This window comes from Tachyglossus aculeatus, chromosome 1 (assembly GCF_015852505.1).
Source record: "Tachyglossus aculeatus isolate mTacAcu1 chromosome 1, mTacAcu1.pri, whole genome shotgun sequence".
NCBI classification, from domain to species: Eukaryota; Metazoa; Chordata; class Mammalia; order Monotremata; family Tachyglossidae; genus Tachyglossus; species Tachyglossus aculeatus.
The window spans coordinates 123,364,062-123,391,478 of record NC_052066.1 but is presented as its reverse complement, the minus strand read 5'-3'; the positions used below and the strand labels follow the sequence as shown (position 1 = coordinate 123,391,478).

General features: G+C 42.5%; 1 protein-coding gene across 2 annotated transcripts; it reads left to right on the top strand.

The window, feature by feature from the left end:
• The first annotated feature begins 29 nt into the window (after positions 1-29).
• Positions 30-27,417, top strand: OGFRL1 (opioid growth factor receptor like 1). Of its 2 annotated transcripts, none has more exons than XM_038752155.1 (7): positions 30-155; positions 9,976-10,062; positions 10,330-10,408; positions 16,633-16,711; positions 16,790-16,856; positions 17,022-17,167; positions 26,354-27,417. In XM_038752155.1, the coding sequence occupies exons 1-7, from the start codon at positions 33-35 to the stop codon at positions 27,108-27,110; spliced, it is 1,338 nt and encodes a 445-aa protein (XP_038608083.1). In that variant the 5' UTR covers positions 30-32; the 3' UTR covers positions 27,111-27,417. The 2 variants fall into 2 exon arrangements, with proteins under 2 accessions (XP_038608083.1, XP_038608076.1); XM_038752148.1 differs by having other exon boundaries at positions 10,327-10,408.

Below are 27,417 nucleotides of genomic sequence, written 5' to 3'. Positions count from 1 at the left end.
GCTGGCAGGCCGCGGCCTCCTTGTCGCCGTCCATGGGCAATCTGCTGGGCGGGGTCAGCCCCCGGGAGCCCGCCACCGTGGACGACTGCGACTCCACTTGGCAGAGCGACTCCGAGCCCCCGACCCCCGACACCGACCCCGAGGGCCCGGACCAGGTAAGCCCGGACCCCCGAGGGGGCACCGAAGGGGGGACAGGGCGAGCGAGCGGGCAGCCGGGCGAGGTGACCCCTTGGTGACCCCCTGCTGACCCCCTGCTGACCCCCGGCCGAGCGGCCTCCATCCATCCAAGCCGGGCGAGGTGACCCCTTGGTGACCCCCTGCTGACCCCCGGCCGAGCAGCCTCCATCCATCCAAGCCGGGCGACGTGACCCCTTGGTGACCCCCTGCTGACCCCCTGGTGACCCCCGGCCGAGGCCGAGCGGCCTCCATCCATCCATCCATCCAGTCGTATTGCTTGAGCGATTACGGTGTGCCGCCAACCAATCGATCAATCAATCGTATTTATTGAGCGCTTACTGTGTGCGGAGCACTGGGCTAAGCGTATGGATTCCCAGACTGAGCCCCTTCCTTCCTCTCCCCCTCGTCCCCCTCTCCATCCCCCCATCTGACCTCCTTCCCTTCCCCACAGCACCTGTATATATGTATATATGGTAGTACATATTTATTACTCTTATTTATTTATTTGTCGTATTGCTTGAGCGATTACGGTGTGCCGCCAACCAATCGATCAATCAATCGTATTTATTGAGCGCTTACTGTGTGCGGAGCACTGGGCTAAGCGTATGGATTCCCAGACTGAGCCCCTTCCTTCCTCTCCCCCTCGTCCCCCTCTCCATCCCCCCATCTGACCTCCTTCCCTTCCCCACAGCACCTGTATATATGTATATGTGGTTGTACATGTTTATTACTCTTATTTATTTATTTGTCGTATTGCTTGAGCGATTACGGTGTGCCACCAACCAATCGATCAATCAATCGTATTTATTGAGCGCTTACTGTGTGCGGAGCACTGGACTAAGCGTATGGATTCCCAGACTGAGCCCCTTCCTTCCTCTCCCCCTCGTCCCCCTCTCCATCCCCCCAGCTTACCTCCTTCCCTTCCCCGCAGCACCTGTATATATGTATATATGGTTGTACATATTTATTACTCTATTTTACTTGTACATTTCTATCCTATTTATTTTATTTTGTTGGTATGTTTGGTTCTGTTCTCTGTCTCCCCCTTTTAGACTGTGAGCCCACTGTTGGGTAGGGACTGTCTCTATGTGTTGCCAATTTGTACTTCCCAAGCGCTTAGTACAGTACTCTGCACATAGTAAGCGCTCAATAAATACGATTGATTGATTGATTGAGCGCTCAAGGTGTGCCATCAATCAATCAATCGTATGGATTGAGCGCTCACGGTGTGCCATCAATCAATCAGTGGTATGGACTGAGCGCTCACGGAGTGCCATCAATCAGTCAATCCTATTGATTGAGCGCTTACGGTGTGCCATCAATCGATCGTATTGATTGAGCCCTTACCGTGTGCAGAGCACTGGACTAAGCGCTTGGGAAGTACAAGTCGGCAACGCATAGAGATGGTCCCTACCCAGCGGCGGGCTCGCAGTCTAGAAGGGGGAGACAGAGAACAAAACCAAACATATTAACAAAATAAAATAAATAGAATAGATGTGTACAAGATAAATAGAGTAATAAATATGTACAAATATATATATATATATATATATATATATACAGGTCAATCAGTCATATTGAGCGCTCACGGTGTGCCATCAATTAATCGATCATATCGATTGAGCGCTTACTGTGTGCAGAGCACTGTACTAAGCGCTTGGGAAGTACAAGTTGGCAACATAGAGAGACGGTCCCTACCCAACAGTGGGCTCACAGTCTAAAAGGGGGAGACCGAGAACAAAACCAAACATATTAACAAAATAAAATAAATAGAATAGATATGTACAAGTAAAATAAATAAACAAATAGAGTAATAAATCTGTACAAATATATATACATATATACAGGTGCTGTGGGGAAGGGAAAGAGGTAAGATGGGGGGGATGGAGAGGGGGACGAGGGGGAGAGGAAGGAAGGGGCTCAGTCTGGGAAGGCCTCCTGGAGGAGGTGAGCTCTCAGCAGGGCCTTGAAGGGAGGAAGAGAGCTAGCTTGGCGGATGGGCAGAGGGAGGGCATTCCAGGCCAGGGGGAGGACGTGGGCAATCAATCGTATTTATTGAGCGCTTACTGTGTGCAGAGCACTGTACTAAGCGCTTGGGAAGTACAAGAATCGTATGGATTGAGCGCTCACTGTGTGCCATCAATCAATCAGTGGTCTTGACTGCGCGCTCACGGAGTTCTATTTATTTTATTTTGTTAGTATGTTTGGTTTTTTGTTTTTTTTTTTCTCTCTGTCTCCCCCTTTTAGACTGTGAGCCCAATGTTGGGTAGGGACTGTCTCTATATGTTGCCAATTTGTACTTCCCAAGCGCTTAGTACAGTGCTCTGCACATAGCGCTCAATAAATATGATTGATTGAGTGCCATCAGTCAGTCAGTCCTATTGATTGAGCGCTTACGGTGTGCCATCAATCGATCGTATTGATTGAGCGCTTACTGTGTGCAGAGCACTGTACCAAGCGCTTGGGAAGTACAAGTCGGCAACGCGTGAGGTGGAGAAAGCAATGATCTTTTTGATGGCATTTTGTGTTAGGGCGCATACAGCTGTAAATAAAATAGTAATGGCTCCTAAATATAGGGCGACTGTTAGGGCGATATGATTTCGTTCAAGTATGGGGGAGAATCGGATTAAGAAGAAGATCCCAGAGACGGTCCCTACCCAGCGGTGGGCTCACAGTCTAGAAGGGGGAGACAGAGAACAAAACCAAACATATTAACAAAATAAAATAAATAGAATAGGTATGTACAAGTAAGCTAAATAGAGTAATAAATATGTACAAATATATATATATATAATATATATACAGGTCAATCGATCGTATTGATTGAGCGCTCACGGTGTGCCACCAATCAATCGCATGGATTGAGCGCTCACGGTGTGCCATCAATCAATCGATCGTATGGATTGAGCGCTCACGGTGTGCCACCAATCGATCGATCGTATGGATTGAGCGCTCACGGTGTGCCACCAATCGATCAATCGTATGGATTGAGCGCTCACGGTGTGCCATCAATCGTATGGATTGAGCGCTCACGGTGTGCCACCAATCGATCAATCGTATGGATTGAGCGCTCACGGTGTGCCACCAATCGATCAATCGTATGGATTGAGCGCTCACGGTGTGCCATCAATCAATCAATCGTATGGATTGAGCGCTCACGGTGTGCCACCAATCGATCAATCGTATGGATTGAGCGTTCATGGTGTGCCATCCATCAACTCACCTCCTCCAGGAGGCCTTTCCAGACTGAGCCCCCTCCTTCCTCTCCCCCTCCCCATCCCCCCACCTTACCTCCTTCCCCTCCCCACAGCACCTGTATATGTGTGTATATATGTTTGTACATATTTATTACTCTATTTTATTTGTACATATTTATTCTATTTATTTTATTTTGTTAATGTTTTGTTTTGTTCTCTGTCTCCCCCTTCTAGACTGTGAGCCCACTGTTGGGTAGGGACTGTCTCTATATGTTTCCAACTTGTACTTCCCAAGCGCTTAGTACAGTGCTGTGCACACAGTAAGCGCTCAATAAATATGATTGAATGAATGAATGAAATGAATGGGACCGAAGGCTGCCCAGGCTGGCTGCTCTGGGGCCCTAACGGGAAGGGCTGGGGGCTGGGGTGGGTGTTTCTCTGGGGGCACCCATTCATTCCATCGTATCGATTGAGCGCTTCCTGTGTGCAGAGCACTGTACTAAACGCTTGGGAAGTCCAAGTCGGCAACACATAGAGACGGTCCCTACCCACAATGGGCTCCCAGTCTACAAGGGGGAGGAGACAGACTTTAGCAGAGCCTTATTGTTCATTCAGTCATATTGATTGAGCGCTTACTGTGTGCAGAGCGCTAGACTGAGCGCTTGGGAAGTACAAATCGTCCCCTATAGACCCCTGTTGCCTATAGAGAAGAGAGAACAGAGTGGGGTGTGAACCCGGGGTGGGTAGGGATTGTCTCTGTTGCTGAATTGTCCGGCGCTTAGAACAGTGCTTTGCACATAGAAAGTGCTTAATCCCCCTTCTAGACTGTGAGCCCGTTGTTGAGTAGGGACCGTCTCTATATATTGCTGACTTGTACTTCCCAAGCGCTTAGTACAGTGTTCTGCACACAGGCGCTCAATAATAATAATAATAATGATCATGGTATTTTTTAAGCGCTTACTATGTGCAAAGCACTGTTCGAAGCGCCGGGGAGGTTACAGGGTGCTCAGGTTGTCCCACGTGGGGCTCATAGTCTTAATCCCCATTTTACAGATGAGGTCACTGAGGCCCAGAGAAGATGAGTGACTTGCCCAAAGTCACACAGCTGACAAGTGGCAGAGCGGGATTTGAACCCATGACCTCCGACTCCAAAGCCCGGGCTCTTTCCACTGAGCCACGCCGCTTCTCTGTACACCCATATTGGCGTAAAGAGAAGAGGGAACAGAGTGGGGTGTGAGCCCGGGGTGGGCAGGGTTTGTCTCTGTTGCTGAATTGTCCGGCGCTTAGAACAGTGCTTTGCACATGGAAAGCGCCTAATCCCCCTTCTAGACTGTGAGCCCGTTGTTGAGTAGGGACCGTCTCTATATGTTGCCAACTTGTACTTCCCAAGCGCTTAGTACAGTGCTCTGCACACAGTAAGCACTCAATAAATATGGCTGAATGAATGAATGATGGCTGTTAGGGAGGGAAGGGGGCAAGTGCTTATTATTACTACCTCCCAAGCGCTTAGTACAGTATTACACAATATTCATTCATTCATTCAATCATATTTATTGAGCGCTCACTGTGTGCAGAGCACTGTACTAAGCGCTTGGGAAGTACAAGTTGGCAACATATAGAGACGGTCCCTGCCCTTAGTATACAGTAAGCGTTCAGTAAATACGATTGAATGAATGTGCTCGTTAGGTGCAGGGGATGCTCCTGCTAATTCTGTACCCTCTCAAACGCTTAGTACGGTGTGCTTAGCGCTCAGTAAATACGATTGATTGAATTAGGGAGCTGATGTGCATAGTTTGGTGCTTATCTCCCCCAATGTTCCAATTTATGTGCAACTGTCAGTGGGTCGGAGTTTCCCCCCCCGCCCCCCCACCCTTGCACCCTTCACCCCCCTTCCAGGCAAGTGGCAAAACTGTAAGCTCGTTATAATAATAATGATGGCATTTATTAAGCGCTTACTATCCGTGAAGCACTGTTCTAAGCGGTGTTTAGAAGGGGAGTGTTTTAGAACTGGGGAGGTTACAAGGTGATCAGGTTGTCCCACGGGGGGCACGGAGTCTTAATCCCCATTTTACAGATGAGGGAACTGAGGCTCAGAGAAGTTATGGGCCGGGAATGTGTCTGTTCAGTGTTATAGCATACTCTCCCAAGCGCCTAGTACAGCGCTCTGCACACAGTAAGCGCTCAGTAAATACCATGGAATGACTAACTTTGTTATAGAAGACATTGCAAGGTTATGGGCAGGGAATGTGTCTGTATAGTGTTTTATCGTACTCTCCCTTTTAGACTCCCTTTTAGACTGTGAGCCCACTGTTGGGTAGGGACTGTCTCTATATGTTGCCAACTTGTACTTGCCAAGCTCTTAGTACAGTGTTCTGCACACAGTTAAGCGCTCAATAAATACGACTGATTGATTATCTTGTTACCCTGGCACATAGTAAGTGCTTAACAAATACCACTATTATTATTATTAGTATTAGTGGTAGTAGAGAAGCAGCGTGGCTCAGTGGAAAGAGCACGGTCTGGGAGCCAGAGGTTGTGGGTTCTAATCCCGGCTCTGCCACTTGTCAGCTGTGTGACCTTGGGCAAGTCACTTAACTTCTCTGGGCCTCAGTTCCCTCATCTGTAAAATGGGGATGAAGACTGTGAGCCCCACGTGGGAGAACCTGATTGCCTTGTATCTAGAACAGTGCTTGGCACATAGTAAGCGCTTAACAAATACCAACATTATTATCACCTTAGGGTCACTTCAGCATGATGGAACAACTCCTTGCATTGCTGAGGACCTTAGGAGCACCAGGAGGTCCTTGGCTTTTGCCCTAACTCTGGCCGTGTCTGCTCCTAAGGTACTGAAGGCCTCCCGTTTGCCCTAAAGTAGGCTGGTTTTCTCTTTCTCAGGCCCGTTTCATAATTTCACAAGCACTTCGTCCTGATATTTCCTATACTTTTCACCCAGAGCCATGACTGGATTTTTAAAGTGCCCTGGCCTGGTTCTGCCACTCTTGAAAATTAAAAGAGAGAGCCCTTGGGGAAAAGGGGAGAAAGTGGACAAAGGCAGGCACAGAACAAGCCTCTTCCCCATACTGCCAACCTTTCCGGCTGCTGCTGCTGCAGCTACTTACTGCCGAGAGGTTGGGAGGGATGGTGCTGGCATCTGTACGATGATGCCCATCCCTCCCCCTGGAAGGGCCCTCTTGCCTCAAGTTAATATCTCTTTCTCCTTGGAAACTGCGACTGTGCTGATACAAGCACTTATCCTATTCCCACCTTGATTACCGCATCAGTCTCCTTGCTGACCTTCCTGCCTCTCATCCCTCTCCACTCCAGTTCAATGTTTCCCCACTCCTCAAGAACCTCCAGGGGTGCCCATCCAACCCTGAATCGAACTGAAACGCCTTTCCAGGGGCTCTAAAGTACTTAATCAGCTCACCCCCTACTTTACCTCTCTGATTTCCTATTATCCTCATCAATCGTATTTATTGAGCGCTTACTGTGTGCAGAGCACTGTACTAAGCGCTTGGGAAGTACAAATTGGCAACATATAGAGACAGTCCCTACCCAACAGTGGGCTCACAGTCTAAAAGGGGGAGACAGAGAACAAAACCAAACATACTAACAAAATAAAATAAATAGAATAGATATGTACAAGTAAAATAAATAAATAGACAACCCAGCCCACACACTTTGTCCTCTAATGCCAATCTCGTCTATCTCGCCCCTTGCCCACATTCTGCCTACCTCTGGCCGGGTACTCCGTCCCCCTTCATATCTGAAGGACTATCACTTTCCCCCACCTTGTTTTATTAAAAGCACACCTCCGCCAAGAGGCCTTCCCCCACTAAGCCCCCATTTCCTCCTCTCCCAATGCCTTCTTCATCACCTTTGCATTAAGATGTGCCCCACCCTCAGCCCCACAGGACTTATGTCCACATCCATAAATTTGTTTGTTCATATAACTCAGCGCTTAGAACAGTGCTTTGCACATAGTAAGCGCTTAACAAATGTCATTATTATTATTATTAATGTCTTTCTAGACATTAAATTCATTAAATCCCTCTCTAGACTGTAAATGCATTGTGGGCAGGGAAAGTGTTGACCAACTCTGTTACTTTGTGCTCTCCCAAGTGTTTACTACAGTGCTCTGCATACAGTTACCACTCAATAAATACAATTGATTAAGCACTCAGTAAATACTATTGATTGATTGTGACAGGTTCTGGTAGAAATATGGCCACATCAATGGACAGAACTCTCCGCTCCCCAGAATGCCCTAGTACTAAGAAACAGTGATATGTTGGCAGGTTGTTTGAGAGAGTTAGGCCATTATTTTATCCCAATGGTCATTTACAACCTGCTAGAACCCTGAAATAAGGATATTGGAGGGAAAGTGAGGCATGAAAGGCAGAAGTGATTATAGCTGCCCCTACCTGCTTCACATGCTGCTCGGGAAAATCAAGGGCTCTTGATTTTCCTGCCCCACAACAACAGAGAAAGAAAATATATGGTGTGTTTTTTTTTTTCCCCTGCCACCTGGGTCTTTGTCAGCTGTTAACCTTCAAAAGAGGTTGGAGGCGTCCTTCGATGGGAAGAAGATAGGATATGCTTACTGGTGAGATCCTGTAAAACTTGCCTGTAAAAAAAACAAAACAAGGAAGAGTTAGGTACAAGAAAGAAAAGAGACAAATTATTTTATAATCCAACCAGCCAAAACCCCAGGGAATAGGTCTTTTATACTGTTTTATTGTATTTCCCAAGCGCTTAGTACAGTGCCCTGCCCACAGTAAACACTCAATAAATACGATTGACTGACGGACCATGCCTGGTATCTTCTCCCTGAGCCAAGTCCCACTTTGCTTCTGCCTTTCTCTTCCTGCCTCTTCATTCCCATTTCTGAGGAAGTTCCTGCCCTCACGCCTACTCTTTCCAAAATTGGTTGCCTTCTCCCCAGGTACCACCTCAGTCTGAAACTGTTGGGATGATAATAATAATGATAGTATTTGTTAAGCACTGTTCTTAGTGTTGGGGTAGACCCAAATTAATCAGGCAGGACACAGTCCCTGTCCCTCATCTGGCTCACATTTTACATAGGAGGGAGGGTAAGTATCGAATCTCCATTTTACAGAGGAGTAAACTGAGGCCCAGAGAAGTGAAGTGACCTACCCAAGTTCACACAGCATACAACGGGCAGAACTGGGATGAAAACCCAGGTTCTTTGGCTTCCAGGCCTGGGCTGTGTCCACTGGGCCATGCTGTTTCCCAAGATGAGGACTGGTAGCCATGGGTGGCTAAAAACTTGACTCCAGCTTGCCCTTCTCCAAAAGCTGTAGGAGTAAATTTTCTTATGGCTTTGTCCCTGAGGTGCTGCAATCGCCTCTGTCGCTCCTGCGGAGCTGCCACCCCTGGTAAAAATCCAAATCTAAAGTTTGGTTCTCCTGTAACACAGTAATAGCAGAATAATTGTTTCATATAAAACATTGAGGAAGATTTAGTGTTCAAAGTAGTATTTATGTAACTTAAGTACTGGAAAGAATCACAATACTTCAAGAAAGTGGAAGATATTTTGGGGAAAAAATACCAATCGCAAAACAAGTAGAACTGATCATTTATGCAAAAATGCCATCAAATTAATATTTAATAGTATAGTTGTCTTTTGCCTTTAATAGTGTAATTCCAGGAAGAAGGCATTCAGTTATGTAATATGTACATTGAGATCACAGGTTTTAAGATGCGCAATGAAATGTTCACTTCATTTTAGAAAATGTGATGGGAATAGGGATTTTATCAATAATAAGTGACTTGTCCAAGATCACAGCGGATGTAGTGGAGCCGGAATTAGAACCCATTACATTTTGACTTTCAGGCCCGTGCTGTATCCACTTCACCATGCTGCTTCTCATAGCATTTTGCTAAGGCTATCAAGAAACATCTATAATTGTAAATTCTTCTTTTCCTGTGTTTTAATTATCCCAATTAATTTTTATGTACTATGTTCTGTATTATATTGCATAATAGATAATTATTCATGACTTCATGTACTTAATCTTAGGAATAGATACAGCTCCCACGGCTATTTATGGCTGTGGAAGGTCCCACTTTGGGTCATAAATATTATGTAACTCATAAACATAGACAGATTTCAGATTTAAGCATTTTAAAATTTACATTTCAATTTAAATTTACATCTAGTGTTTCAATTAAGATCCAATCTTGAGAGAAAACCTGTACATCATGCAATAAAGACATATTGTATAATTGGCTATTACTATTAAGCATTTTTTGTCACTTGTCAATTTTTCTGCCATTAAATTTTTCTTATGAATTTTATGCATTTTTTTTTTTAGCAAAAAGTACATTCTACAAAGGCATGTAGAATCCCAAGTCCAGAAAGTAGACCATTATCAGTGTTATTCAATTGACATGTATAATGCTCATTTTATTTCTCATAAATCAAATTTTAGGAAGAGTTAAATGCTTTTAAACGATGTTAAATATTTGAAATTTATCCTGGAAAATGCTCAGGGAAACAAGCCTCATTATTCTTGCTGTTACTAATGTATTTTACAGCAGTGTATTCCTTCAATGCATAAACTTTTACTTCTTTCAGAGTGATGATGCCAATGAATCCACAGCCAAACCAAAGAGAAGTTTTTATGCTGCAAGGGACTTATACAAATACCGGCATCAATATCCAGTAAGACATTTAATTTGTTTTTAAGGATTCCTTTGTACTTAATATGAAGTGACTGTGAGCCCACTGTTGGGTAGGGACCGTCTCTGTATGTTGCCAACTTGTACTTCCCAAGCGCATAGTACAGTGCTCTGCACACAGTAAGCGCTCAATAAATACGATTGAATGAAAAGTTACAATTTAAGCAGGAGGTGAATTGCTGAATGTTTGTGTGTGGGTCTGTATATACATACATATATGGGCATCAGTTTATTTTTTGTCTTTTAGCAGAATTTTAAAGATCTTCGATATCAAAATGACTTGAGCAACCTCCGTTTTTATAAGAATAAAATTCCTTTTAAACCAGATGGTAAGTAACTATAATAAAAAATAGATTTTAAAAGCCATTCAAATATACCTGTATAGAGAATATACTTTATACATACATTCATTAGATAAATGTAAATATATGCATCAATGGATGCTAGCCTAAGTCTCCCGAGAGCCCCAATAGATATAGCAAGGGCTGCCAATACAGTTGAGGTTGCTTCCATAGTTATCCTCTCCCTAGAGCTGGGAATCAGGGGCTTGGGATCACAATCACCAGTCTAAATCAATCAATCATATTTATCAGATGCTTACTATGTGCAGAGTACTGGACTAAGCACCTGGAAGAGTATGATGCAACAGAATAATAAAGCATATATAAACCCTATCTTATGTCATACTTTTATCCCCTGATTCAGAAATCTCTAGTGGTTGCCTATCAACCTCCATATCAAACAAAAACTCCTCACTATTGACTTTTAAAGCTCTCTATCACCTTGCCCCCTCCTACTTCACCTCCCTTCCCTTCTACATAGCCCGCACACTCCTCTCCTCTGGTGCTAACCTTCTCACTGTGCCTTGTTCGCTCCTTTCTCACCACCGACCCCTGGCCCACATCCTACTTCTGGCCAGGAATAACCTCCATCCTCAAATCTGCCAAACAATTACTCTTTCCCCTTCAAAGCCCTACTGAAGGCACACCTCCTCCAAGAGGCCTTCCCAGTCTGTTTCCTTTTCCTCAGCTCCCCCTCCCTTCCTTGTCGCCTCGACTCACTCTCTTTACTCTTCCTCCTTGCCGTCCCACAGCACTTATATATATCTACAATACTATGTATTTATATTGATGCCTGTTTACTTGTATTGTCAACCTTTAGACTGTGAGCCCATTGTGGGCAGGGATTGTCTTTCTTTATTGCTGTATTATACTTTCCAAGCACTTAGTTCAGTGCTCTGTACACAGTAAGTGCTCAATAGGAGCACAAGAGCACAATAAGGAGCACAATAAGGAGGAGCTGGGATTTGAACCCATGACCTCTGACTCCAGAGCCCGTGTTCTTTCCACTGAGCCATGCTTAATAAATACCATAATCATTATTAATTATTACTTCTCTGTGCCTCAGTTCCCTCATTCGGAAAAGGGGAAAAGGGGGGTTGAAACTGTGAGCCCCAAGTGGGACAGGGACTGAGTCCAATAATAATGGTGGCTTTTGTTAAGTGCTTCCTATATGCCCAGCACTGTTCTAAGCACTGAATCCGTTCTGCTTGTATCCACCCCACAGGTGGGACAGGGACTGAGTCTATTTTATTTTGTTAATATGTTTTGTTTTGTTGTCTGTCTCCCCCTTCTAGACTGTGAGCCCGCTGTTGGGTAGGGACTGTCTCTATATGTTGCCAACTTGTACTTCCCAAGTGCTTAGTACAGTGCTCTGCACACAGTAAGCGCTCAATAAATACGATTGAATGAATAAATATGATTGAATGAATGAATATCCTCTAGACAGTAAGCTCATTGTCAAAAGGTGTGTCTACCAACTCTGTTACCTTGTACTCTAAAGTGCTCAGTACAGTGCTCTGCACACAGTAAGCGCTCAATAAATTTGATTGATCTCCTGCTTAGACCGTAATCATGGTCTAAGCCCCATGTGGAACGGCTACTTCCAATCTGATGCCATAATAATTATCACTATAACCAATCAATCATATTTATTGAGTACTTTCTGCAGAGCATTGTGTTAAGTGCTTGGGAGAGTACAGTATAACAGAGACGGTAGACATGTTCCCTGCTCACAATGAGCTTGCATTCTAGAGTGGGAGACAGTCATCAATATAAATGAATTACAAGTATTACATATAAGTGCTGTGGGGCTGAGGGAGGGGTGATTAAAGGGTGCAAAATTCAAGTGCCTTCCCAGACTGAGCCCCCTCCTTCCTTTCCCCCTTCTCCCCCTCCTCCCCATCCCCGCTGCCTTACCTCCCTCCCCTCCCCACAGTACCTGTATATATGCTTGTATATATTTATTACTCTATTTTATTTGTACATATTTACTATTCTATTTATTTTATTTTGTTAATATGTTTTGCTTTGTTGTCTGTCTCCCCCTTCTACACTGTGAGCCCGCTGTTGGGTAGGGACCGTCTCTATATGTTGCCAACTTGTACTTCCCAAGTGCTTAGTACAGTGGTCTGCACACAGTAAGTGCTCAGTAAATACAGTTGAATGAATGAATGAAAGGGAGTGGGAGAAGAGAAAATGAGGGCTTAATCAGGGAAGGCCTCTTAGAGGAGATGTGCCTCAGTAAGTCTTTGAAGGTGGAGAGAGTGGTCATCTGTTATAATGAGGGAGGACACTGCAGGCTAGAGGCAGGAAATGGGTGATAAGCTGGCAGTGAGATGGATGAGATCAAGGTATAGTTGAGTAGGTGTAGGGACTGTCTCTATATGTTGCCAACTTGTACTTCCCAAGCACTTAGTACAGTGCTCTGCACACAGTAAGTGCTCAATAAATACGATTGATAGGTGGGCATTAGAGGAGCAGAGTGTGTGGGCTGGGTTGTAGCAGGAAAGCAGTGAGGTAACGTAGGAGTGAGCTGACGGTACTTTAGAGCAAATGGTCAGGAGATTCTGTTGGATGCGGAAGTGGATGGGCAACCATTGCAGGTTTTTGAGGAGTGGGGAAACGTGGACTGAATACTTTTGTCGAAAAATGATCTGGGCAGTATGGACACAGATTGGGGAGAGACAGGAGGCAGGGAGGCCAGCAAGGAGGCTGATACAGTAATCAAGGCAGGATAGGATCACTGCTTGGATTAGCATGGTAACAGTTTGGGTGGCGTGGAAAGGGCAGATTTTTGTGATGTTGTAAATGTTGAACCAGTTACTGCAGTATTCTGTACACAGTAAGTGCGCAATAAATTCTATTGATTTAGTGATTGAATGTGTGGGTTGAAAGAGAGATGTCAAGGATAACGCCAAGGTTATGGGCTTGTGAGACGGGAAGGGTGGTGGTGCTGTCTACAGTGAGGAGAAAATCAGAGGAGGACTGGGTTTGAGTGGGAGGATAAGGAGTTCTGTTTTGGACAAGTTAAGGTTGAGGTGTTGGTAGGACATCCAATTAGAGATCATCTGAAAGTAAGAGGAAATACAAGACTGCAGAGAAGGTGGTTTCTGTGGAGTGAAGGGAGCGGAAGCCCAACTGGAGGGGGTCAGGAGAGAACTGGAGACTTGGTCGAGGAATTTGGAGAGGAATGGAAGGAGGGAGATGGGACAATTACTCCGCCCTGCTTAAAAGCCAGACAATTACTCTCCCCAACTTCAGAGCCTTATTGAAGGCACATCTCCTCCAAGAGGTATCTTCCCTGACTAAGCCCTCCTTTTCTCTTCTCCCACTCCCTTCTGCGTCACCCTGACTTGCTCCCTTTATTCATTTCCCCTCCCAGCCCCACAGCATTTATGTATATATCTGTAATTTATTTATTAATGTCTGTCTCCCCTTCTTCAGTGTAAGCTCATTGTGGGCAGGGAATTCATCCATTTATTGTTATATTGTACTCTCCCAAGCACTTAGTACAGTTCCCTGCACACAATAAGCATTCAATAAAAGCGATTGACTGACTGACTGGATGATAACTGGATCAGAACCATAGGGTCCAGGGAGGGGTTTATCTTAGGGCTCAGGAGACATGAACAAGTTTGAAAGCAGTGGGGGAAATGCCTTTGGAGAGGAACAGTTGAAGATGGCTTGTTGGGTAGGGACCGTCTCTATATGTTGATGATTTGTACTTCCCAAGCGCATAGTACAGTGCTCTACACACAGTAAGCACTCAGTAAATATTCAGCACTTAGAACAGTGCTTTACACATAGTAAGCGCTTAATAAATGCCATTATTATTATTATGATAGAATGAATGAATGATGGCTGTTAAGGAGGGAAGGGGGCCAGTGCTTTGATAAGGTGTGAAGGAGTGGGGTTGGAGGCGCAGGTGGAGGGGATAGATTTTGAGAGAAGGTAGAAGTTCTCCTCTTGAGGTACTGCTAGGAAAGATGGGTGAGTTGAAGAAGGGGCAGGAGGAGAGAAGGACTGGAAAGGAGCAGGGAAAATTTTAGGGAGCTCACACTTGATGTTTTCACTTTTCTCAATAAAGTATGTGGCCGAGTCATTTGGGGCAAGAGAGTGGGGAGGCAGTGGGACACGGAGTTAGAGGAGAAAGTTAAACATCGGGTACAATTGCTGAGGGCAATGAGCATGACAGTCAATAAAGATAGAGAAATAATTTTGCCGGGCAGTGTTAAAGCATGCAAGGATGGATTTGAGGTGGTCGAGGTCAGCCTGATATCTGGATTTCTGCCAGCAGCGCTCTGTGGCTTGTGCCCAGGAGTGAAAAGAAGCGGAGTGTGCAGGTGATCACTCCCTCCCTGACCCATTATGATACCCTCTGGGACTTTTGAGTTGGTGAAGATGCCGACTTGTACTTCCCAAGCTCTTAGTACAGTGCTCTGCACACAGTAATCGCTCAATAAATATGACTGAATGAATGAATCATAGTGATAGCTACTGCATCTGAACCCCTGAATAGGATGCAAACAGAGACTTTCAGAGGGCCGCGTGCCCTTACATCACGGATGGATTAGGGCTGACGGGGTATCCCAGTCCCGCCCCAAATATTCAGCTTGTGGGGAGGTACAAGAATTTGCAAGTCCATCGCCATAGACCTGAGCTGCATTTCCTGTTCCTGTCTGGGGAACCCACACTGAATCCCCAGATGGATGATCAATCAATCAGTCGTATTTATTGAGCACTTACTGTGTGCAGAGCACTGTACTAAGCGCTTGGGAAGTACAAGTTGGCAACAAATAAAGGCAGTCCCTACCCAACAGTGGGCTCACAGTCTAAAAGATCCACAAATGCTGGGGATTTGCCAGGTACTAAAACCGTCTTCATTCACCCAGAGTGGGTAGCAGGAAGTGTCCTCTGGATGGCTTGACCATCTCTAGACTATAAGCTCCTTGTGGGCTGGAAACAGGTCTACCAGCACTTTTATTGTCCTCTCAAGCTCTTAGTACAGTGCTCTGCGTACAGTAAGTGTAAGTGGTCTGCGTACGTTTCATTCAATCGTATGTATTGAGCGCTTACTGTGTGCAGAGCACTGTGCTAAGTGCTTAATAATAATTATGATATTTGTTAAATGTTTACTACGTGCCAAGCACTGTCCTAAGCACTAGGGTAGATACAAGGTAAGCAGGTTGTCCCACATGGGGCTCACAGTCTTAATCTCCATTTTACAGATGAGATAACTGGTGCACAGAAAAGCTAAGTGACTTGCCCAAAGTCACACAGCTGACAAGTGGCGGAGCAGGGATTAGAACCCGTGACCTCTGATTCCCAAGCCCATGCTGTTTCCACTAAGCCATTCAAATTCTATTGATTGTTTGATGGATTAATTGATTATCTCCCAGCCCTATTTAGTTAGCAGGAAATCACAGCCATTGTTTTCAGCTGAAGTTTGAAGAGGAAGTTTGAGTTACTTTCCCTAACGTTCAGTTGGGGTGATAGCTAAAGGATATTTCCAACCTGTATAGTTCTGCAAAAGCATCCTTAAAGGGAACTAGCTGAATTACATTCATTAATATATTTTGTACAAGTGGGAAATAAAACTATGTAAAAAAATCAAACAATAAAGTCTGTCTGGCTCAAGCCTGAGGTTTTAGTACTCAAAGGAAATTGCTATACTGACTGCCATGAACATTCATTCTTATAAGTGAATACTGAAATTCCTTTTCATGTTAGAGCATAATGGCATCTGTATTTTCAGTCAGTGGGGATTAGACAATTTTTACATTAGGATTAAAGATGTTATCGTCCTGACAATAGAAACTTTAGTTTATTTGTTGGCATATCAATGGGATCCAAAGATTTATCCACCATTACTTCTAATAATTTTCCAAATATGAGCTATTTAGATTGAAAAGATGTTTTTTAAAGTATTAAAATACTTGAAATGCAGATATTTTACTTGAATAATGTGTTGCAATGATGGAGTTCATACTGATCTAGTGCCTAATTAACCCTATAAATAAAAAAGTGTATTGGACTCAATCAGCTTACATATTTAGTATGTAAACAGAAATTATTTTTCAAGTTTACCATTCTAATACAAGATGCTAAGCATCTAACCCTATATATAGCTGTTTTAAATTTGACTTGAAATATTTTTGAAAGATACAGTGTAGAGAACAAGTTTGTTAAATACTACTGTATCTGTTCTTTAGGCGTTTACATTGAAGAAGTCCTAAATAAATGGAAAGGTGACTATGAAAAGCTAGAGCATAATCACACATACATCCAATGGTAAGTTATTAAAACACTGATCTTTTAAATACATATTTCCCGGAAGGTATTAATATAAGACTTCATTTTCTTTAACAGGCTTTTTCCATTGAGAGAGCAAGGTTTGAACTTTTATGCTAAAGAACTAACTACATATGAAATTGAGGTAATATAAATAGCAGTTTAATTTGGACATAAATATATATATATATATATATATATATATATATATATATATATATATATTAATGGCTGATTGAGAAGGGGGGCTTTTTTGGTATTTTAATTCATGCCATGGAACCATCTTAGCTGAAAATTTTTCTTCCACTAGGAATTCAAAAAAACAAAAGAAGCAATTAGAAGATTCCTCTTGGCTTATAAAATGATGTTAGAATTTTTTGGAATAAAACTGATTGACAAAACTGGAAATGTGACACGAGCTGCTAACTGGCAAGAAAGATTTCAGCATCTGAATGAGTAAGTAAATGAATCTGTTAGAAACCTGGGAATTGCTGCTATGTCACTCCAGCTGTGTCCTCTGTAAGGGAGGGCAGACATTTCAGAGCCATAAAGACAGAAGCTATATCCAGAAATTAATAATCAAAGATAGTTTAGTGGTAATTTTATTTCAGTTTCACTCATCCTGAAAATGTGGCCCATATTTCTATGAATCTGGCAGCCAACAGAAGAGTGACTTGACTATGAATGCAGATGTGGAGATGGTTTAGGGAAAAAAGTGTGTGTGTGTGTGTGTGTAAAAAGGAAAAAAAAGTTGTACTTGTTCTTCAGGATAACAAAAGTTTTGCTTTTGGGTTGGTTTTATTTTTTTTAAACCTACTGCAAAAATTTAGAGTTCAGTCTATTTCATTCTGTTGAATCAGGTTGACAGTTTTTAAAATTTAGACTGTAAAATCATTAAGTAACAAGAGATTGAGGTTTGTTACACAATCTGAATTCCACTGATTTTTAAATTTGTAATTGACTGAGGGCGCACATATGATAAATTTCGGAACAATAGCCATAGAGCATTTTGAGCACATTTTAATTTTATGAATTAGGCAATAATAAAAAAAATAACCGTTAGAAACAACCTTGGCAATTTTCTTTATCAAAACATTCCAAAATTTGGAGAACAAGTAAATTAAGGTCTTTGTATCTTTTACAAACTTAATCTTGCTTTGACATGTGAAATTTAAAGAAAACCTTTTCCTTCTGTATAATAACATAATCAACTCCATTTATGTGGCATAAGCAAGTGAAACTATTAGTTGATGAGGGCATGGAACAGGGAAGGGAACAGAGAAGAACTAAGAAATAGCAATAATATTATTTTAGCTATAATTTAAAAAGTAGTTTGAAAATAGATCTCACAGTTAGCATTCAGATGCAGAGGAACAAGAGCTCTCCTATTTATTGCATACACCTGGATATGGCCCTCAGGAAAATCCTAGGGGACACTATTGATTCCCTTTAAAATCCTACTTTACTAAAATTTTTGCCACCTCACAAGCTTGTTGCAGAGTTTAAGGAGCTCATTAGATGTTCCCAGTGTGACCAAATCAAGAAACCCTAGACAAAGCAGGCTGTCTGATTTATATAGCACTTTAGTTCACACTCCCGCCGAGGTTTAGCATTGCATTTACCAGCAGGTAGGCCAGATAGCCCTACTTTTAGCTTTTTATGTAGAAGAGTCATACAGAATATAGGACATGAATGGATTCTCTATATATTTCTAAGTCATTTTACCAATGTCAGAATCTAGAATCAGGATGGTCACTTTGAAGTGAATTTGAAAATCAGAGATTTTAGAACTTTTGTCTAAGATTTTCCTTGGCTTTAGTTATTTCAGAGTGATTGCCAAATCACTTATCTTCAGGTATATAGAATATTTTTGGAAAGAGCTGAGAGCACATTGAGAATATTTGAGTGAGAACTGTGAAAGAGGACAAAGTGGACAAAGTACTCCTTTTATCACTCTGGGGTTTTGGTTTTTAGTGTCGTCATTCCCTCTTGTTTTTTCCCTCCTTCTAATCGCCATGTACCAGAAATAAATGAGTGGCTCAAATGTGGAAGTACCTGGCAACATAGCAGAGGGAAGGTTGAGAAGAAATGCAGGTCATTCATTCATTCAATCGTATTTATTGAGCGCTTACTGTGTGCAGAGCACTGTACTAAGTGCTTGGGAAGTACAAGTCGGCAACACATAGTGACAGTCCCTACCCAACAACAGGCTCACAGTCATCTAAATGGCTCAGTATACACCACATTTTAGGACTTGACAGGACTAATAGCCTTCCCTGATCTCTCACCCTCCTGCCACCTTTTCCAAAATAATCCCAAAACATTAAAATGCTTGTTATAAACATGTCACTACTGCATTACTTAATGTGAATTTGAAGTATCTGTTTATTAAGCAGTATAGGCTGAAAGTGATCCAGTTTGGTCTGTGATGCAAAAGTTGCTAGATTTGCAACATATTCCTATAACTGATATTGCTTGGGTTTGTTTTTCTTTTGTAAAGAAAAATACAATTGATTGGTGTTTTCTAGGGCCCAAGAACAGAGTAGTCTGATGCTTTTTCAGAGATCCAATAGCTTCTAGAAAAATTTGAATCAGTTTTCTTCAGGGCTGTCCTATGAAGAAAACCGATTACTGGACAGGGCCTTGTCTTCTTAATTTCTTTAATTCAAACAGATGACGGGTCTTTTTCCTGTATTTAATGAAGTGTCACATTCGATTGCTGGCCATCCCAACTAGTGAGTGAAGCCCCACTGTAGGAAAATGAAGGAGATAAAGGGCTCAAAAAATACCATTGATTTATTGAGAAGAGACGAGAGCCTGAACACCACCTTAAAGGACACCCACATTTAGGGGGTTGGAGGAAGAGGAAGAGCTGGGAGAAGGAGACTGGAAAGGATAAGCCTGAGAGATAAGAGGGGGACCAGGACAATTGTTAGAAAAACCACGATTAGATAGTGCTTCCAGGGTCGGGGGTGGTCCACAGTGTCAAAGGCAGCCAGGAAGTCGAGGAGGATTAGAATGGGGTAGAGTTTATAAGATTAGACAAAAGTAAATTCATTCATGACCTTGGAGAGGGATGACAACTCACTGATTTGTAGTTCAAGTGTATTTACATAAACCCCGGATTGTGATCTTTCAGACTTAGATCTATCTTCAAAGCCATCTTCAGATGCCGAAGCGTAGTGGAATGGTTGACCCCACTATACTCACTCTAGTGCTGAAGACTTTCCTATGTACAGTATCCTTAGATGAAGAAAGGCACTCCTTTTCCCGCTCAGTGGCATGCCACCAAATCAGTCCATAAATGGTATTTGAGCATCCTCTACATGCAGAGCACTGTACTAAACACTTGGGAGAGAACAGTACAGTAGAACTGAGAGACACAATTCCTGCCCCCAAAGAGTTTACAAGTCCCATGTTGCAGCCCACTGGTCCTGAGACTTGGTGTTGCTGTCGATAGTCTCACACTGCTCTTGAGGAGCTGGATAAGATCCACAGCCTGACCGAAATGAAGTGCTGTTCTGATGCAGTTTCCTCATCAGGAATGATGGTCGCCTCTTAATCTGGGGATTTAGGGACTGAGAAGCTGTGTGAAGGAATTGATTTTAGCACTGGTGGTTTGTGCTGCCCGACTTGCATTCTGTTGCTCCTACCAGTCACTTTCCCCCTGTGGTATGGAGGGATATGAGTGAGTAGACGAGCAGGAATGTGGTTTTTATGTACGGGACAATTTGATAGCCAAACAGACTGCAGCAGACTTGTCTTGGGAGCAACTCCGATATTTGTCATCCACTTTAGAAATATTCAGGATTCCTGCTGGGCCTGTTCACTCTTGGAATGCCCTAAACGTTCATGAGGAAGACACATCCCCAGCAGGTATTCCTCTACTTAATTGTGGTATTTGTTCAGTGCTTTCATTCATTGTCGTGTTTATTGAGTGCCTACTGTATGCAAAACACTGTACTAAGCACTGGGGTAGATACAAGACATTCAGTACCCACAAGGGGTTCACAGACTAAAGAGAAGGGAGAATGAGCATTGACTCCCCATTTTGTAGATGATGGAACTGAGGCCCAGGGAAGTCGTGACTTGCCCAAAGTTACCCAGCAGGTGCTTGTCAGAGCTGGGATTGGAACCCAGTCCCCCGACTCCTGGATCCATACTCTTTCCACTAGGCCACAATTTACAGTATCGGGATTAGAACCAAGCCTCCTGATTCCCACAGCTATGTTTTTAGTCCTGGACCAGCAGCCCTGCCTAGGTGCTGTTCCACATTGAGAGGACAGAAATAGTTTCCTACCAGCCTCCTGAAATATAGCCCTGTGGAAGAGTTCAGTGTTAGTTTTTCCCTCAGAAATTTGTGTGGACCAAAATTTTGAAGATTGGCCCAACCCCATCCTGGAGAGGTCCAAATTTCACGTGACTGAAGCCGATGTGAGCCCAAGTGTATGTAAACCCGTACTCTTACAAGATCCTCTTGAATCCAGCTTCATATCTTTGGGCCGGAGCAGGTGGGGAGGGTCATGCGTATACCAGGTGGTGCCTGCACATACATCCATGATTGTGCCATTAGACTGAGAGCCCACTGTTGGGTAGGGACTGTCTGTATATGTTGTCAACTTGTACTTCCCAAGCGCTTAGTACAGTGCTCTGCACACAGTAAGCGCTCAATAAATACGATTGATTGATTGACTTGTAGCCCCCAAGGATGCACTGGGGTCTCTGGGTAGGCACAGTTTTTCACAGGCTTGCCAGCTCCTAGTCTCTCACAGGGGAAGCAGGATGGCTCAGTGGAAAGAGCATGGGCTTTGGAGTTAGAGTTCATGGGTTCGCATCCTGGCTCTGCCAATTGTCAGCTGTGTGACTTTGGGCAAGTCACTTCACTTCTCTGTGCCTCAGTGACCTAATCTGTAAAATGGGGATGAAGACTGTGAGCCCCCCCGTGGGACAACCTGATCACCTTGTAACCTCCCCAGTGCTTAGAACAGTGCTTTGCACATAGTAAGCGCTTAATAAATGCCATTATTATTATTATTATTATGCAGCCCTCTACAAAATCTCATCAGCAGAAGAATTCTCATGAAAATATATTTTACTTCCTATGAGTTTGGCTCACTGATTTCCTATACTTTTTGCCCTGCCAATTCAAGGGTTTTTTTTTAATTGCTGTTGTAGCAAGATCCATGGGTACACCTCATATACATATTTGTAATTTATTTTATGTATTTATTCATATTAATGTTTGTCTTCCCTTATAGACTGTAAGCTCATTGTGGGCAGGGATTGTGTCTGTTTATTGTTATATTGTACTCTCCCAAATGCTTAGTACAGTGCTTTGCACACAGTAAGCACTCAATAAATACAATTGAATGAATGAAAGAATGATGTGATAGACCACATCACTTCTTGGTGGTAGACCACTTCTTCAAGTAATCAAATTAGGTCTTTATCAGAGCATCCTGCCTTTTGAGGCTTCCTGGCCATGGCTGACTTTTATTCCATCCCCAACCATCAATGATTTTTAACACTCTCCTCACTTAGAGGCCCCTGAGAGACCCCCTCAAAAATCAGGTCTCCTGACCTAAGCAGGAGGCCTGGAAAAGACATAAGGGCTTTGTCGTTCATGAGGAGATATTGCATTGCAACGTGCTGGTTGGACTTGAGACTGTAAATTCAAGTTCCCTGCACATTTGCGAGCTGGGAACATCTGCCCACTCTGTATTATGTTCTCCCGAGCACTTAGTATAGCACACATTAAGAGCTCCATAAAAACCATTGATGACGATGTTTCTGTTCATTCATTCAATCATATTTAAGCAATTACTGTGTGCAGAACACTGTACTAAGTGCTTGGGAGAGAACAGTACAACAATAAACAGTGACGTTCCCTGCCCACAATGAGCTCACAGTCTATCAGGGAAGTTCTAGTCAGCAGACGGGGGCCCTGGATCAGAGACATTCAAACGATAGGAGGGACTGGAGAAAGACAGTAATACTTTGAAAAGGGAGAAAACACACTTCCTCAGAAACAGACACCTCCATCCCCTTTCCCGGGCTAGGTCAATGAAAGGATGTGGAGGTTAAAAAAATACTCTGAAGAGAGAAACTAAGAGACTGCAAGAAGGAAAGCATTCCATGTCTATGCAATGAAAGAGATATTGTACATCAGAGATTATTAATTAGATTGTAAAGTTCTTGAGAGCAGGGATTGGGTCCATTTAACTGTTGTATTCACTCAAATGCTTAGTACTGTGTTTCATTCAATGGTATTTATTGAGCGCTTACTGTGTGCAGAGCACTGTACTTAGCCCTTGTTGTGCAACCAATGGGCACTTGGCAAACACCATCATCAATCGTATTTATTGAGTGCTTACTATGTGCAGAGCACTGTACTAAGCACTTGGGAAGTAGAAATTGGCAACATACCATTGATTGATTAGCTGAGATTGGTAAACAATCATACTCTAATCATTCCAAGGTGTTCCCTTCTCAGAGTTATGGCATTTGTTTGTTTCATGGCTTAGTGCATCAAGTTTCTGTATGCTCAGAACACAAAAGCTGAATCTGTGAACTATCTCCCTTAAGCTCACATTGTAAATGTCAGGAGCACTTTGCCACAGAGCTCTATAGTGAACTTTCTGCACGCCTCTCCATTGACTTTGAATATGTGGAAGTCAGGGAGAGTGATAAGTTTTTAAATTAGTAGTGTCCCAAGAAATCAAAAAGTTCACTCAACTGGTAGATGGCAGAGTACATAAAAATGATACTTTGTTCCATTTCTGTGGAAGGACTTTGCAGCTGACAAAATAAGGCAACACTGATTGTGTTTCATTGCCAGTACCAGCACATTTCAGTGACACATAATAGGCTGCCAGTCCAGACAAAACTCCCTTAGAATCTGTCATGACAGTGTATATCTATTTCAAGGGATGGCAGGGTGCTTTTTTAAAAGCATCTTCCCTCATTTGCAAAAATGGCTTTCTTAAGGGTGTACGTTGAACATGTTGCTCTTAATATGTTTAGATTAATTTCATGAGTTTTTGCATGATTACTCGGTCTCAGTATTTCCAAGAGAAAACGTAGTATGTAAAACCTGATAGCCATCCTAACATAATCTAGCAACTACCACTTGCTGAAGAATTTCTAGATTCTGAAGACTGCCCTCTCCTCATGAAGGAGAGAAAAATATTGTGAAACAAAACATTTCATTCATTCAGTAGTATTTATTGAGTGCTTACTGTGTGCAAGCACTTGATATTACCTTTATATAACTACTATTGCCATCTATCTCTTTAGCCCGGACCTCTCTCTTAACTTGCAATCCCACATTTCCTGTTGCCTCCAGGAGTTCTCCACTTGGTTAATGCCATTCATGAATGATGGGAGAAAGATTTAGACACCCATATTTAAAAATTAGCTATCTTGATCCTACTGTTAATCTTATGACACTTCTTCCTAGTGCAGAGTACAAGTATGTTTTAGGAAAAATTTGTCTTACTGGGATTTGTATTTGGGATATTTGAGGGTACAAATTGTTATTGGTCTACACCGTTATGATATACTGTGAAATGATGTGGTTTCTGAAGAGATATAAAGCAACAGGATCACCTCTAGACTGTAAGCTCTTTGTGGGCAGGGAATGTGTCTGTTTATTGTTACATTGTATTCTCCCGAGCACTTAGTACAGTGTTTTGCACACAGTGAGCACTCAACAAATACTAACAAATGAATGGATTGAATGAATGAATGAATGAGTGGTTAGCCTACCATCACCTCAAACCTAACATGGCTAAAGCCAAGCCAGCTCCTCATCTTAAACTTTGTTGTACTCTCTGAAACATTTAGCATAGTGTAAGCTCTCAACAAATTCCACTTTTGATGATGGTCTGTTCCTCCCCATAACTTTCCCATCTCAATGAATAATACCACCATCCTCCCTGTTCTAGAAGCCCACATCTTCTCTTGTTCTTCCTTCAACTCTCGCATTCAATGTACTGCCAGATTTTTCTGGTTCTTCCTTAACAATATCTTCCACATCCACCTCTTCCTTTCCACCAGTGCTGCTTCCACCTTGGCATAAGCTTTAGTTATATTGCTCAGACTCTGAGCCCCATGCAGCACATGGATTGTGTCTGATGAGTATCTTGTATCTACCTCAGCACTTAGCACACAGTAAGGGCTTAATACCATCATTATCAGCCTCTTCGCTAGTTTTTCAGCCTCTCCAATCTAGTCTACATGCTGCTACAGACTGGTGTAGTGGTTAGAGCATGGGCATGGAGAAGGTTATGGATTCTTATCCTGGCTCTGCCACTTGTCTGCTGTGTGACCTTGAGCAAGTCACTTAATTCCTCTGGGCCTCAAATCACCTCAGCTATAAAGTGGGGATTGAGACTGTGAGAGACTGTGTCCAACACGATTTGCTTGTATCCACCCCAGTGCTTAGTACGGTGCCTGACAGATAGTAAGCACTTAACAAATACCATTATTATTATTATTATTATCATCGTCCTGAAGCAATCTGTACACATCTTTCCACTGCACTAGACTTTCCATTGGCTCACCACATCCCTCCATATCAAGCTAAAACTCACCATTTGACTTCGTGGCTCTCCAACAATTCATCAGCTATCTCTTGCAATTATGTACTTGTTTATATCCACTCAACTCTCTCTCTCACACACACTGGTATTTACACATATGCACATACCCACACATACTGTATTTAACACCATTAAATAATGTTATGTTCGTTTTCCCTCTTAGAGTGTAAGCTCCTTAGGGTTAAGTAGCAAGTCAGTTCCTTGCTTTGTACCTCTGTGATGCTTAGTTCCCACTGAATACATTGTCAGAATTGCTTCAGTGTGTACGAAGCAACAATCTCCTTTCACTAGATATGATGAATAGGATACTTTAACTGAAACTGAGAAAAGTTCAGTTCTGTTTATCCAAATAGCACTGAAACATAGTAAATTTATGATTAACAACTTGTCTATCTCGCCTTCAACCTCTCACCCACATCTTACCTGTGGCCTGGAATGCCCTCCCTCCTCATATCCAACAATTACCTTCCGTCTTTCAAAGCCTTATTGAAGACTCATCTCCTCCAAGAGGCCTTCCCTGACTAAAATCTCCTTTCTTCTTCTCCCACTCCCTTCTGTGTTGCCCTGACTTGCTCTCTTTATTCATTCCTTCTCCCAGACCCACAACACTTATGTACATATCTGTAATTAATTTATATTAATGCCTGTCTCCCCCTCTAAACTGTAAGCTCATTGTGGGCAGGGAATTTGTCTGTTTATTGTTATATTGTACTCTCCCAAGCACTTAGGTACAGTGTTCTGCACACACCAAATACAATTGACTGAGTGCTGTAAAACATAAACAAAAGGGTCCAAAAATCACTTTTCCAAATGGGAAAATATTATACAAGGCAATTACACTACTTCTTGAAGAGTTTGGTTGTCGTAGAAATGGAAATTTTGGCCTAATGTCTCGTACTGTACATCGTTTTTGCTTCCAATAAATGTCCCATAATGTTTTTTTAAAATGGCATTCTAAGGCAATGTACTGCTACAGTATCCCAAGTTTCCAAGTTTTTAATGGTATTTTTACGTAATTGAAGTTAATTCTCTCTTCCAGGTCCCAACACAACTATTTAAGAATCACTCGTATTCTGAAAAGTCTTGGTGAGCTTGGATATGAAAGTTTCAAATCACCACTTGTTAAATTTATCCTGCAAGAGGCTCTTGTAGAAAACACTATTCCTAATATTAAGCAAAGTGCTTTGGAATATTTTGTTTATACAATTAGAGACAGAAGAGAACGAAGAAAACTTCTCCGGTTTGCACAGAAGCATTATATTCCTTCAGAGCATTTTATCTGGGGACCTTCTAAAAAACAGAAATCCGCAGGAAACAAAGCAACGAAAATTCCAGTACCTCCTGCCTCTGCTCAAGATGATCAAATTTCTATGCACAAAAAATCCAAGGATCCTAAGACTGCATCCCCAACAGCTGATGAGAGTGGCAAGGCAGCTGAAGAAAAGGATCTGGAACTTAGAGAAAATGGAGAAGAAAATGATCAGGTTAGAGTGGAAACCACTTGTGGAGTCGTTGAGCCGGAAGGTAATGAAAAGGGTAGCGAGACTGAAAGGCCAGATGCTAAAATAGAAAAAACTGTCAATAATTCTTCAGATAAAAGGGAGAATGTCTCTCTTTCTGAGAAAGGTGAGGACAGTGAAAATCAGGACCGAGAGTGTGAAAATGAAGGAGCTACAGGTACCGATTTCTGTGATGACGATACCAAGAACTGTTTAACTAGTTTGTCAGAAAATCCACAAACTAGTTTAGGCGAGGATAAATCTCCTGTTAATGTTACCCCCCAAAGTAATGATTAGGTCAAATCTAAAAATAAGAGTTTATGTTGAATGAATTTATTTTTAATTTGCTGATTGAAATTTAAGATAAGAAGGCTTGAAGTAGGGTCTGATAAATGAATGTCTTGAGGGTCAGTTTTCGAATTCAGCTTTTAAACAATTCCTAAAAGCTTTAGAATATTTTGAGATAAATATTTGTGTGGTTTATGTATAATTATTTTTACAGAATATAAAATGTTATCTATTGGAAAAAATAAGAAAGGCTTATTCATGAAATTCTCTCTTGTCCTCTACTGAATTTCTAAAAAATAAAAGTGAAAAAATTCGG